At 35.0% G+C, this 15023-nt stretch overlaps 1 protein-coding gene across 1 annotated transcript in view; it reads right to left on the bottom strand.

Moving 5' to 3' along the window:
* Positions 1 to 5102: 5102 nt before the first annotated feature.
* The window catches only part of LOC139689880 (mucolipin-3-like), a 36562-nt gene continuing 26641 nt past the window's right edge, over positions 5103 to 15023 (bottom strand). The window contains exon 13 of the mRNA XM_071586988.1: positions 5103 to 5411. Coding sequence (XP_071443089.1) covers positions 5375 to 5411 — 37 coding nt within the window. The 3' untranslated portion in view covers positions 5103 to 5374. The remainder of the gene's footprint in view (positions 5412 to 15023) is intronic.

Raw genomic sequence — 15023 nt, 5'->3', positions numbered from 1 at the left:
TTCTCACCATGAAATTAAAACGTTCCTTATTTTCTGCCACATTCTCTGTTTATTCATATATATATATTTTTTAAATTTTAACCCAAGTATTCAATATTTAAAATATCTGTAGTCTTCAGAGTGTGGCAGAATTTACAAGTGAACAACTAGTTGGTCAGCCAGTATTGGTCCAAGATAATAATACTTTATTCGTTTTGAAAACTGGTACGAACATATTAAATGTCAATAAAAATATTACTTAATACATAAACATAAGTTCTTAAATGTGATGAAGATTGTCACAAAAGAATTCATCCAATGAGTAAGTGGTTGAGCAAATAACCAGATATATACCCTATTCTTGAAACTATGGCAACAGTCCAATTTCAACTAAGTAGGCAGATAGTTATATAGTCGTATGTTCACATTATGAAATGTGTTGTAAGTTGATGACAATCTATGATAAGTAGTGTCTAGATTTGTTTTACCTCTTGTGATGTAGTTACGGATGTCAGATCTTAATTGGTAAGTTTCTTGATTAACTTTCACATGAATGAGAGCCTTAAAGATTTATAAACTAAATACTGTTATAATTCCATAACTAATAAAAAAAAAGGTTTGCAGGAATAACATGGTAGTATATTAGCACGAGAACAAATAGCTCTCTTTTGTAGAAGCAAAATTTGTTTAACATGCTGGGAATGACCCCATAACTCAACACCATAATTCAAAAGACATTAAAAGAAGGCAAAATAAAGTGTTAAATGATTCACATTTGAAATGAGAAAGTTGAGCTTACTTAACTTACAAACAGCTTTACCCAGTTTATTACAGATCTTACTGATGTGAGTCTCCCAGTTAACTTTCTGTCATTCTAAATTCCTAGTATTTCAGCAGTTTCAATATCAGTTATTTTTTATTTAAGACTGCTTACGATATGCTGAGTTTTTTAATATTTAAATGTAAATGAATAATATCAACCCATTCCTTAGCCTCTCTTTGGGTAGCGCTAGATCGTACCACTGCATCTTCTAGATGTTGACATTTTTGCACAAAATTGGTGTAATCAGCATATGCAACGTATGTAGATTTCAAATTACAGGGCAAATCATTAGTCATGATGATGAAAAGTACTGGGCCAAGCACAGAGCTCATATTCTATTAGTTGCCACCATAATCTATAAGGTCTCGCCATATCATTTATGTTGTGGGCATTGCAGCCTTGGGTTTTTTTTCTAGGTGGATCGGGTGATTCTTCCTGAACAAGGGTTTTCATTGCCATTATGATTTTCAGGAAATCCACCAATGAAAATTAAACCGAAAAAATTTAAATTCAAAGAATAAAAGAAATGAAACAAATCAATAAGTAGCTCGAATATAAGATAATGTGATGGTCAAATTTAACATCAGGTAGGTTGAAAAATGAAAATAATAATGTAATTAATAATGATCCAAATAATGATCCTTCATCCAAAATAAGTCAATATAGTAGTGACAAATTACACTACATTGAACACATGACCTCGACTCAGCATAGAAATAATATAACTATACAATTGGAGTGTAAAATGTGAACAATGAACCAAGCAGGCAGATTGAGTACTAATAGAAGTAAATCTTTTGTGCTCTCATCCAGTGCTCACACACATGATGTAACAATAACTTCCATTCTATGTAAGTTTGTGTATATTTGTCACCAGATATAGCCTTTATGGCTTAAAATTCTTGATATTCTGAAAATAATGGATGTATGCTATATTAATACGTTCGCCCTCGCATAGGTCACACCAGTATCTCCTTCCCTGGTAGTATGACCCACTCATGAGTCACGCTGTCCTAAGATCCATATAAGATTTTTATGAGCAGACATTGGATGGTAATGTAATTTAAGTGTCCCCTGCTGGATATATTACTATGTTTCCTATTCATTTCTTAGTTTTTGGATTATCGCAGTAATAGTCTCAATACAAATATAACAATTGAAATTCGATCAGTAATGGGATAATGTTATCTTTCATCAGATTGGTGGGGATTGTGATGGTGTGGTGGCTAGCATGCTGGCTTCCCACCCAGTGGGCCCGGATTTGATTCTTGGAGATGGCAGATTTTTTCCAGTGGTATCCCGATCCCTACTCGAGGGGCTTTGTAGAGAGCTTTAAGTCAGTATGCCATCCATTAGATGGGGCATTAAACTGCGGACCCCTTGGAACCTTTCATTAAGAGTAGGCTTATATCAACAACAGGTTTCTCTCTACTCTTCCTACTTTCTCATCCATCCCTAATGGCACAAATGACCTCAGCTGTCAGTCAACTCCCTAAATGTGTGCACTACTATCAGGTAGGAATTAATAGAAGAGGGAAGTTATATAGTTTTTTATTTATTCTCCAATTAAAATAGAATAAGTAAACTAATTACACATTTTCTTAATACATTCCATACATAATGCTGGGGCAATTTGAGCAATAAGTTTCAATATTTTTAGTTTTTTCATCCTTGAATGTCCACCATCTACTTTTTTAATTGAGTTATAGCACTCTTCACATCTAATTCATGTTATTCTAGTCATACCTTAATATTTCTTATGATAATGTTGCTTTTTTCTGTAATGCATGTGGTGTAGCAAAAATTGTTGGTTGATCAAGTGCAGCAGGAATTATATTTTCACCAAATTTTAAAACTCTCAGCTTTTCTGTCCACCTAACTTCTTGTGAGTATTTTTATTTATTTATTTATTCATTATAAGTCCGAAAACAGCACATTTTGGCCTTTACATCGAACTATTAACAACGATAACAATGGTCACATTTACAAACACCCAAGCCCTAGATGGAGGGAAACTCACCCAGGCAGGAATCGAACCCGCGACCCTTGGAATGGCAGACGAGGACGTTACCCCGCCGCCACCGGGGTCGGCCACACCAAGCATTTACCACTATGGCATCAGGAATATACTCAATTTCTATATTTTTATAACACTTAACTGTCTTACTCAAAGATGTGTAATACGAAGACATTTGGTAGATAAGTCAACACTTTTCTTGGCAGCATTGCAGCCGATGACAGTATTTGGTTTTCTAAGTGTTGGGCTGATGTCAACTAAAATACAATTTTGACTTTTGCACCTAGTCAACATGAGCATAGACCTCGTCTGACCACTTCACAAATTTTATTTTCTGAATTTTGGAGGCATAATATATCACCCCTTTTTTGTTTGATTTTTGTGGCATTGGGAAAATATTTCCTGTTGGTGCATCCTGTACAACACAGGTATGTATTTTTCACTAATAACTCTTTAGGTTGAGGAACATTTGCATAGAAAATGTCAGTGCATAATATGTGACCTCATACAAGAATCCAATCATAAGTCTCATTACTATGTTATATACATGTCCCTTCTCAGGTGATACCTCTTTTACCATAGTATAAAATGACATTATACACGTGTAGCCTTTGGGAAGGCAAAACTTACTAAGTTTGACTCCATATTTATGTCGTTTACCATGTATATATCGGTGAAATATCAGATGCTCATGGCACAGGACCATGCTTTTAGCAATCACTACTTACTTTCAGGTTTTATATAATTCTCATTTATTTAATCAAGGAAAGAGCTAATATTATGCAAACAATCTTCACCTTGTGCGTGGTCATTATCAAAAAAGTGCTCATACCTTAGAATAACTAGAAAGAAATGCTGAGGAATCATAATTTTTACCAATGTATTTATATACATTGGGTCATTTGACCAATAGAGTTAACCATTATTGAAATAGAAAGAAAGACTCGTACTTTTCCACAGATTTTATTATACGGCACGACGCGTTTCACCGACTTGCGGCATCATCAGGTACCTGATGATGCCGCAAGTCGGTGAAACGCGTCGTGCCGTATAATAAAATCTGTGGAAAAGTACGAGTCTTTCTTTCTATTTCAATAATGGATATCAATTACTTCCTCGAAGTGAAGTCTGAAACAATAGAATACAATAGAGTTAATTTCAGGGATATGATATATAATATTTCTGATCATGGATACCCATGTTTAGAAATATACCAATGAATTTATTTATTTCTCAGAGAGTAATAGTACCCAAATTCGCTGATGCCTTTGAAATGTGTGAGCTTCCTTTTAGGATGCAGGTATATTATTTCTCCAACATATTTATTAGTTTCCTTTATGATATGCTGCAGCATTTCATCTGTAAGAAAAAACTTGTATGTATAGTGCAAGTGGACTTGCACATTCATTTTATGACTCGGACAGATCTTGGCAGCATCCTGGTAAGGATGTACGTATTCTTAGTTACAGGATTCCATTCAGTATAAACCCTTATGCTCCATATTAACTTTTTTACTAACCTTTTCTTCACATATTTACTTAGTGTACCTGTCATCAATTTCTTCTTTTGTAAAGGCTTCTTTTCCCAACACAATTCCTCTATCAATTTCCCCACTACTAGGCCTGTTTTATTCTAAAATGGTTTCCAATCACATGAACTTGTCTACATCATATTCCCTTTCTATTTCTCAATTTTACTATTCTTACCATTAAGCTATTCTACATATTTTTTCAATCCCGAATCTCTTCTAGCTCCATTAATAACTTCCCTCTTTTATCTCTTATGAGTATGTTAGATAGTTTTTCCAGCTACATCCTGATAATTCTCCCACCTTAATACTTCTACTTTTCCTTTCATCTGAAATTTCCCCATATACTGAAACTGATCGATCCACCACATTTACTAGGCCCTATTAACTTCTTGTTTCTACATTTATTTTTTAGCTCCCTGTTTATTTTTCTTCCCATTTCTGAGTTAATGCTCTTCCATTGTCTTCTTTCATCCATCATCTTAATCATCTCTATGACCCATGGCTTCTTTGTTTTTCTAGTTTTTTCCTAGTATTAGTTGATATTGGCCTATGATATGCATGTACATTTTTAATACAGGTTGCAGTTCAGCTAATTGTTTAAAAGCACAATATAAAATGTAAAAGATAATATAACACAAATTTCCCTATTGTCAAATGTCACTGTTTTCCGGTTCCAGTTTTGTAGGCCCAAATGCAAAGTTAATAGAGCTAGCTATGACCAAAAATCAAATTTTGTACCACAGACTCATGAAAATTTTATTTTCTAAATAAAAAGTACAAAAAACTTAATATAAATCAGATATGAATTGCAATTTGTCATTTTATTTCTCAAGACCTATACAAAACAATTAATAATGAGTAAAGTATATAAAATGAAGTGCTCAATACAGTATTACTTCAACGTATTCACTTTTGTAAAATAATTCTGATACATAAAATTCTAAATATTCACAGCCTCCAAAACGTATACTGAATATACCATTACCTGGAATCTTCTGAATATTTTGTCGTGTAGTGGAAAACTCTAGGTTATCAGTGGTTCTGTTTCACCAGTAGCTTCCCTGAAAATATTGAAAGAGAGTTCATGTTAATATCATACTTTGAAGACTGAGGGAATTTTAATCACATAATAACAGGTGATACAGTGCAACTCCTTTCTGGTAGGTACTCTGCTGAAGCCAAATATACACGTAATGAAGAGGGAATATTTCAAGGAGATGTGGCCTTCTAATGAAAGAGGTATACGGCAGCATCAAGTAAATCAGTGATCTCATCTAGCTACCTAAGTTATAGAAATAAAAAAAAACCATATACACAGTAATCAACCCGAAGGTTGGTCTGGTAGGTGATGGTAGAGTTCACCCAGTACTAAGCCCAACAGCATGTGAAATTCACCCATTAGGGTAGGGGGGGCCAGTTCTTTTCTCTGTGCCGGTTATGATTTCCCAGGAAGATCTGGTACCTGAAAAATCACATGGCTTGGGTGGAACTGCAGGTGCTCAGAGAGGCTTGTCCGGGAATCGAACCCAGGCCCTCTGGTCAGTGGTCCAATGCTCTACCTACCCCTGGACTACCACAACCCAAGTCATAGAAATATACAAAATATTATGGGAATTGTTTTATCAAATGACAGTTTGGTGACAAATTAGTAAGTAAACCCTATGAAATTATGGATAAATCCAACATGAAATTCTTTCTCCTTCATGCCTGAGTGAACACAGCGGATCAAAATCCTGTGCATCTACTCCCTGCAGGAGTTCCAAGATATTATTTCCACAATAAACACAGTCTACTTAATATATATATATATATATATATATATATATATATATATATATATATATATATATATATATATATATATATATATATATATATATTCAGAGAAGGCTCTAAACAACATTTGGTAATAAGTTTCGGACCATTTGAGTTATACGAGCACTATTCAAATACGTATGATCATAAACTTTTTATCTGAATTATTTATTTTACAAAAATTTAATTTCACTATATTGTTAACTTAATTTGTAATATATATGCAGAACAAGTTTTACTAATTTGACTCTCCAGCTTTGTATCAGTCACATCCATTTTAAGTTCCTTCGCATTTAAAAATTATCAGCTGAGGTCTATATAATGCTCTTGGAGACTGTAATAAAATGTAAATTTCAATTTTTGTCCAAAAAATTACGTACACAAAACATTTATGATCAACTTTTACTTTTACTTTCACAACAACAGCTCTCATGCTACAACCATTGTTAGATAACATTAACTCATCTTTTGAAGATGGGAGTTTCCCCAATGTGTAAAAACAAGATGTTGTCATTAAAACATAAAAAGACTACTATACAATTCCAATGACTATTGCCTAATTTCTCTACTCTCAGCATTGTTAAAGATTTCAACAAATTTTATCATGGTGGAGTGATATATATTAGGGAAATTACATGTGCATCAAAATATATCATATGTACCTATTTTTAATTTTTTTTAAATATGGCATTAGACAAAGGCCTACGCACTATTGGGTGAGGAATTAAAAAATTTTACCGAGGCCTTTAATAGCCTAAACCATCTACTAACATGGGATCTCCTTAGGAAAAACTACATTTGGTGACATTCTTCCTTAATGCTGGATACAGAGTTTTATGATTCATCCACAACTAAACATTAACTGGTGATAATGTCAAAGCCCTATGAAGTGTCAAGTTGCAACTACCAGAGCATAGTTCGCATAGGCACATTAAAATAAGACTAGAAACTTAAACCCATCAGCGAGTGCAAGGTCTGAGTTTTGCCCCATTCACTTCTTGCTGATTATGCCCATATTAACTTGCATTCACTCCCCCACTGGCTATCCCAAATGCAAACCAATTTCAGTGAGGTTTTTGAATATCTTGCTAAACCCTCCTCTACTGTTTTAACAGGTCCTTGATGGTCTTACTCCTATATGTATATGGACTGTGCTTCCTCGCATGAAGTAACTTTAAGCCTGCAATTTATTTGCTGCTGCTACTATTATATTACTGCCCATATCTATTTCCCTTCACAGTGAAAAATCACATATGTTACTACTACGCATAAAACTGGTCCAAAAAATTGTCTTCAACTACTTCCCAATTCCTTTTTTCACGTTTTTTCATCCATTTCTGAGGAATTACTTTGAACAGCCGTTATTATTTTATGTCACCTTTTCTATGCAGCAATCAACATGGGTCACTCAAATCTGACCAGCATAGCAGCCTTTCAGCTGTTAGCTCATCAGCAAAGAATATATAAATCATTGCTATTAGAATTGATTTCCCAAAAGCTTTAGACTCCTTTCCACATAATCTCACCCGCCATATGCTTGGTCAACAGTGTAACTGCCAAATGGTAATATTCTAAATACCTTGTCCAGTTTTCTTCATAATTGAAATTAGTAGGTAGGAATGCTTGGTGCCTCACCCCATTAGTCACTCATTACACTGGATGTTCCTCATGGTAGTGTCCTAAGGTCATATCTTTTTGTATCTACACTGACTATCTAACCTGTAGTTCTTTCCTCCCAAGCCCACCCTCTACTTTATGCTGATGATTGTAAAAAAATTAAATCAAATAATAATTTTGCAGACTTAGACCTTCAGGATCCTGTAAACAAGACCTCATAATGGTGGCATATCAACAAGATTAACTTAAATTCAAGTAAATACAGTATTATATCTGTTTTACTAAAACATCTCCATTCATATCAAATACACTATTAACGCCATTAATTTCAGTCGTTAGTTATCTGTAAAGGATCTTACCATCTAAACAGATCATAAAATTAATTTCTCTGAGCATATTCAAGCAATTAAAAGGTTTTCTACTGTGGATTTCTTGGGCCTCCTCTCCTGTTTTACAGAACTAACAGAACCATGAGCCTTACATTAATATTTTTTTACTATTTTCCTTCCACTCATTGCATACTGCTCCTTCATATGGTTAATCTTAACTTCCAACTAATCTTTCAACTTTTAACTCATTTCTTTACTAAAATAGTAAAATACAGATCCCCGATTTCACAAAATGCCACTTTCACATGATGTTTTCTTCACTCTCTGTTTGTAATTTTCCCAATCACTGGCTTATATCTTATTTAAAATTCATTTGTATTATACATAACTCTGTCACAAACTGTCCTAAACTGCTTTTGCTTATCATATTCACAGTAGTGTCATGACCTACCCATACATTTTCATTGCTCCACATACTTACACCCAGATAATTGCTAATTAAATGTTCATTTTTCTTCTGCCTCTCCCCTTTACTGATTTCACTTCCTGACAACATTGAACCATTTTTTTCCCTTCAACACATTTCACAACCAAGCTGTCTTTCTCCCACAAACCCCTTCATAAGTGTCTTCTTTTGACATATTATTAGCCTTGTTTTTATGCATGTATATGCTTCTTTTTAATATAATATTATATGTTACACCATACATCGACAATTACTGTGCAAAATAAAAAAAATAAAAATAAACATAAATTTCTTGACAAAAAATAAACATGAAAGATATGAAGAATAATTAGGGGAATAATGGTTGAAAAACCTCACAAAAGCACAATTCATTATTTTTTTTGTCCTTTCCAGTGATAATTACTTAGCACTCAACTGCCTCAACATTTATTTTGTGAGATCCTTTACAGTTAACTAAGTGTAACTGGAACACCATTCACCGTACATGCTTGTAGTTAGTTGAGCAAAGTTCTTTTTAATAATGTAGCCAGTTTGTCTTCCAGTTTCTGCCACATATTTAGTGCCCAAAAACATTTCCAAGTATTTTCACTTGAAACATTATTTCCTGCCAGTGATTTGCCTGCCTCATCCTAGAACTCCTCATAATTAATATAGACGTTGGATTTTTATCCAGTGGATCTTCAAATGGTACATTTCTCTGTTCAGATGTAATCAATGCACAAAAGAACAAAGCACTTTATTGGAATCATTGACCATCTCAAGTTAATGGTATTTTGGAATGAGGAGGCTATACACCTGCCATACCTGAATGACTACTTTTTTGTTAGAATATCAAAAAGCTCACTCAACAATGTTCCTTATGTTCAGACTACACAGTTGATATTTGTGTTGACATCACACAATTCCTTTGGCATTCAAAAGAAAGCAGAGCTATATGAGCTGTATGTATTTTATCATCCTCTAATGTGTTAGTTTCTTCTTGGAATGGCTTAAGGAAGATGATAATAATTCTTCACGAATTCAAGCCTACTTTTTCTATGCTCTGCTGGAGAGAGAGAGATGAATTTTTGTAGGCTCTAAGATCCAATATTCATCTACCTAATAGCTACCTTTGCCACCCATCTAAGACACCTCATCTAAGGCGGGTAGGGCCCATGTTGACTCAATATGATTGGAATAGATGACAGAGAGAGCATTGAACAAATGCTAAATGCAGGCCAGTTGAAATATTTTGTACGCACTCAAATCAATTCCATCTTTCACTTTATGCTCTCTATTATCATTGTTACAAAGGCTATACTCACCCAAACTTCAACTTCCCATTGAACTTTCTCTTCATTTAATCCCTAAGAATCTTTCTCTTGGTCAAGGCCGTGATTACTGAGAGCAAGAATAACCTCACTGCCATTAGTTAATGCTTGTGTAACCATGGAGAAACTAATCCTTTGCAATTGCTATTATAATGCCAGAGTTATGGCAGATAATTTTAATTTTGTGCATATAATATTAACTTCATTATTTTTAACTAATATGACTGTCATAACTGTAAAGTTAACCCACTGGCCTTGGGTAACTTGCGAGTACATTTAAGAATCTGCCAATGACCAATGCCTTGGTCATATCTACCTCCATTATGCAAGTATTAGTATATATATTTTAATCAGCCCATAAAGATTCAATTCCAAGAAAGGAGACCCTGATCCTTCAACAGTAGTGCAGGAGAAAAAGCACACCAATCAATCAACTATCTTATTGGCTACACCACTTGAGTTTTCACAAGAGACAAGTGGCCTAGGTAGGTGCATCCTTTGCAGGACTCTGTCTCAGAGTTCATATTTGTGACCTCTTTTCATTTATGGTGCCCCCTTATATAACTACAAGAAAACCCCTTGTTGTTCTTGTCTGCTGAATTCCTACTCTTTGAATGAAAAACTTGCAGATGATATAGGTAGCTATAACTGGGTTGAATGCATGAAAAATTATTGTTCCTTAAATATCCTTAATAATAAAGAGAAAAACTTTAACATCTACATGTTCACATGAAGACACTGCTACCTTCATAGAATCCTCTCATCAAAGTTAATACCTAGTATATTGTAAGGGTACACGCAACTTCATTATTGGTCAAGGAATATCTTAGTTGTATCACTTGGGTGCAATCCTTAAAAAATGTTCCAGCTTCAACAACTTGCAGTAAGGGTGCTATCAAATCAACCTTGCAACTTTAAGTTATAGGTAATCCATTGTAATTAAATTAATAAAATAAGTATTTTCTCTTGGAAAATACAAAGAATTATTTTCTGTCATTGGATTTTTCCTTTGAATTTCACCAGCTTCCTTTATCCAATTAATATTCAATTGACAAATAACATATCATTATTAATGAAAACAGTATTTTGTAAATTTTCTGTTCTTTTGCCTCATATCTAAATAGCTGGTTCTGCATTGCATCTACCAGCTTTTAATATTTTCTTTCATTTAAAAGTTCAACTTGGGACTTCTATTCATTTTTCTCACCTATACCAAAATCAAGCATAACTGGATGACTATGTATTTCAGGTAATATTTGTGATTCATGTTAATCCCCAAGAGAAAACTAAGCAGGCAAAAATTAAAGGGGAAATGTTAAGAAATAACCACAAATGGTGAAGATTGATGCTTACTTATCCACGTTTCCCATTTGATTTTGATTACATTTTTTTCTCATTCATTTTCCCCACCAATTTGGGCCTAATTCTTCCAATAGCAACTTATGACCATAGCCTATTCCACAGTATGACACTGCTGAATTGTATCTTAAAAAGTGACTCTGCCCTATCCTAAAACTGGCCCAGGGGCAAATGGATTAATCTCCATATAAACCATTTGTGACAACTATTTCAGTGACCTACGTATTTTTGGTGAATGCTTTTCATCATGAAGCTGGTCAATGGCAATTGGATTACCTTACATGTAAACCACTGTTTGATAAATGTGTGGTGAGCTGGTCCTGGCGTCAGATTATATTTCCACACAAACCACTCAGTATGCCTTTGACCTATCACTACCACTACCTATAAACTCTAAAACCTTGATAAGGTACTGACAACAGGTAGTGTGCTGCGTGGGAGTCCTTGGCAAAAAATTGATATTCACATTAACTTCCATAGAATGAGTGTCTTTGATGTACCTGAGACATACGAGAGGCATTTCCCTTCACAAGATTCTACGAAAGGTACATGTTACATGTTTTGAGTGTGTATGCTCTGAGGTTATCTCTTGCATGGATTTAACACTCCCATAAATAAATGATGTGTTTGTAAAGTTGCTATCTTTTGCATGTGTTACTAAGCAGCGTTACAATGTTTGGTGCCAAATTTTATCATGACCTTTAGCAAATATTTTTTATTTTTATTTCTGATATGAATGTACAAACAATTTATCAGCAGATAAAATTCTAGACACAAGACAAGACAGGAATATTAATAAGGGAACCAAAATAGATTCGGGACGATTAAAAACTTGTACCCTGCTCTTTCTCTCCTATTCTTGTAGCAGGGATGTGATTTAAAGCATTACCTTCTCCATTCCCTCCTCTACTGTAAAATGCATGCATTGAGAGAAAAACACATGTAGACATCAACTGAAGATGACTATTCATTGAAACATGGGCTATGGCTTGTCTTTAGTTTAGGAGTGCTGCAAAAATTTTACACCAATTAATTTTAGATCAAAGTTTCTATGTGAGATAAAATGCTATCTTTCATTAATAACTTCCAAGAATACGCATTGACAAAGACTTCTGATCATTGGGCCGTAAATTTCATTGCCTATCTTGCAGGGATATTAATGGTCCCCAACAAATACAAAACCTTTTTTTTTGAAAAATTCCAAAGAAACTGCGGGAGATGCCGCAACAGTAACTTTTAACGGAGTCATCCGCTAATGTGCATTTCAATGCAACAATTTCAGAGTGTAAAAATCATTCGCCTTGACTGGAATCCCAGTCAAGGCGAATGATTTTTACACTCTGAAATTGTTGCATTGAAACATTTTTTTTGTATTGTTAATACAATACTTCCATAAGAGCAGTGAGGAACACTGGAGCTCAAGGTCCACCTTCCCTTGAAATTGTCTCCCTCCGTTAATATTTTAAACCAGCTGCTAGCTATGCTATAAAATAGAACGGACTCTCTATAAGTCTACTGTAAAATAACAGAGGCCTCTGCTGATGATTTGTTCATGCAAAAGCAAAATTTTAAGTTACCACCATAGCTGTAACAGGTGCACTGAACATGTTTTAACTTACAACGGCTGCTGCTGGTGTAACTCAAATAAATTAAATCTATACCACATATAAAATGCATATCAAGCTAACAATTTAATACGAAATTAATGTTTGAACAAAATATGAGAATAAAAATGCTATGTTCACTCTTTACTGAACAAACCTTTTCATTCTCTCCAGCAATACACTCCCACATCTATGTTACAAGTAAGAAAGAGCTGACGTTTGCTCATGGATGGATTCATATGTCTGTGCACAAGTGCTAACTTATAATTCAGGTGGGAAAACTAAACAGCACCATCCTCATCATCATCCTCTCCTATGTTCGCTTTCTTCTCACTAAAATTGACAGATTAGGTGAATAGGGCCCTCAAAATGCATACCAAATGTCCCTCAATAAGACAGTGTTGGGAGCTTAATGCAAGTTACATTCAGAGCTACCATTATTACTGCATTACCATATTTATAAGTATAATTTAAACAGGAGTTATCCATAAATAAAGGAAATTATATTTATTGCCAATATAATAGAAGGGTGCATTCAAAAATTAATGCAATCATTTTTTTAAAAAGTAATTTATTGAACATATTTGCACAAAAATTCTTCAAAGTACTGTCCTTATGATTCTACAAATTTTTTCCAGCGACTCTGCCATGACCAGTACGTGCCCTGGAGGGCATCTTCTGGGACCTCTCGCAAGGTCTTTCAAGGCTAATTGGATCTCTTCTATGGACAAAAAACTGGCTCTTTTCAGGGCTGCCTTAATCCAAGGGAACAAATAGAAGTCTGCTGGGGCGATGCCAGGACTATAGGGGGTGGGGCAGCATTGGCATCTGGTGTTTGGCCAGGAACTCTTGGACTTGTAGCATAATGTGGCAAGGTTCATTGTCGTAATGGAGTTGCCAGGTAGCGGAGATGTCTTTTCTTGTCCTGATAACCCTTTTTTGGTGTCTTTCCAGCACATCCTTGTAGTAGGCAGTGTAAACTGTCTATCCTTGAGAAACAAACTCCTTATGACCAACTCTTCACTGTCAAAAAAGACGATGAGCATTGTTTTCACTTTTGATGAGCTCATTCTTGCCTTTTTTGGGCTTGGAGGACTAGTCGGTGTGCCACTCTGAGCTTAGGCATTTTGTTTCTGGGTTGTATTCAACAACTTATTTCATCAACAGTGATGACATTGTTCAAATGATCAGGTTCATTTTCAATACCTTGCAAAATTTCACTTGAAATTTCTGCTCGGTTGGTCTTTTGGTTGTCTAACAACACCTTGGGCATGAGCTTGGCACACTTTCCTTATCTCTAATCTTCAGTAACAATGCGAAACACAACAGTGGATGACAGGTTCAGTTCATTGGCAACCATCTTGATACTCAATGGACAGCCAGAGTCCAACAATTCTCAAAGACTAGCCACATTGTTGTTAGTTTTGCTAGTTGACGGCCGCCCAGAGCGTTGTTCGTCGTGAACCTCTTCGCGGCCTTAAACCACGTCGAAATTTGTGAGTAGGCCTTTAACCACGTCAAAATTTGTGAGTAGGATAAAGCAGACTCCCTGTAAGCCTCACGAATAATTTTGTTAGTCTCCTCAAGAGATTATTTCAGTGTAGCACAAAACTTAGTAATCACGTAACGTTGCTCGATCATCAATTCCATTTTTTTTGTAACACTGTTGGCACGCAGAGGTGTACAATAATTTGAGACCTGCCACTTCCACAGCTTGGAGAGCACCGAGACTGGTTTCTTGTCAAAGCTTAGCATCCCCCCCACCTACTCCAAGTGGTTTGATTCCACTCTGACCAATAGAAGCGGCGCAGGAAATTCAATTGTATTACTTTCAGAACGCACTGTCGATAGCCATTTCTTAAAATCTTCTATTTTCAACAAAGCACTCACGACATATCTCTGCATAAAAACCATCAGCAATATGGTACTTCAAATAAAAGTTTTATATTAAGAAATGATTATAAAGTTGCTAAATCTTCAAAACTTAAAATCTGTACAAATACATCTCATTTTATGATTTCACTTCACATTTCATCATCAAATGCACTCTAAAAATAAGACATTCCACACTGGCTGCTAACTATAGCTCTTTATGGCTATACCTCTTGGTTAGGTGTGCATTAATGATTTTAGGCATTGTTATTAAGAAGGAAACAAGTTGCAGTCAAAGGAT

Source organism: Hetaerina americana, unplaced genomic scaffold (assembly GCF_022747635.1).
Source record: "Hetaerina americana unplaced genomic scaffold, ioHetAmer1.1.p SCAF_285, whole genome shotgun sequence".
Classification (NCBI taxonomy): domain Eukaryota; kingdom Metazoa; phylum Arthropoda; class Insecta; order Odonata; family Calopterygidae; genus Hetaerina; species Hetaerina americana.
Note: the sequence above shows the minus strand (reverse complement) of the source record. Positions and strands in the feature narration are given on the sequence as shown.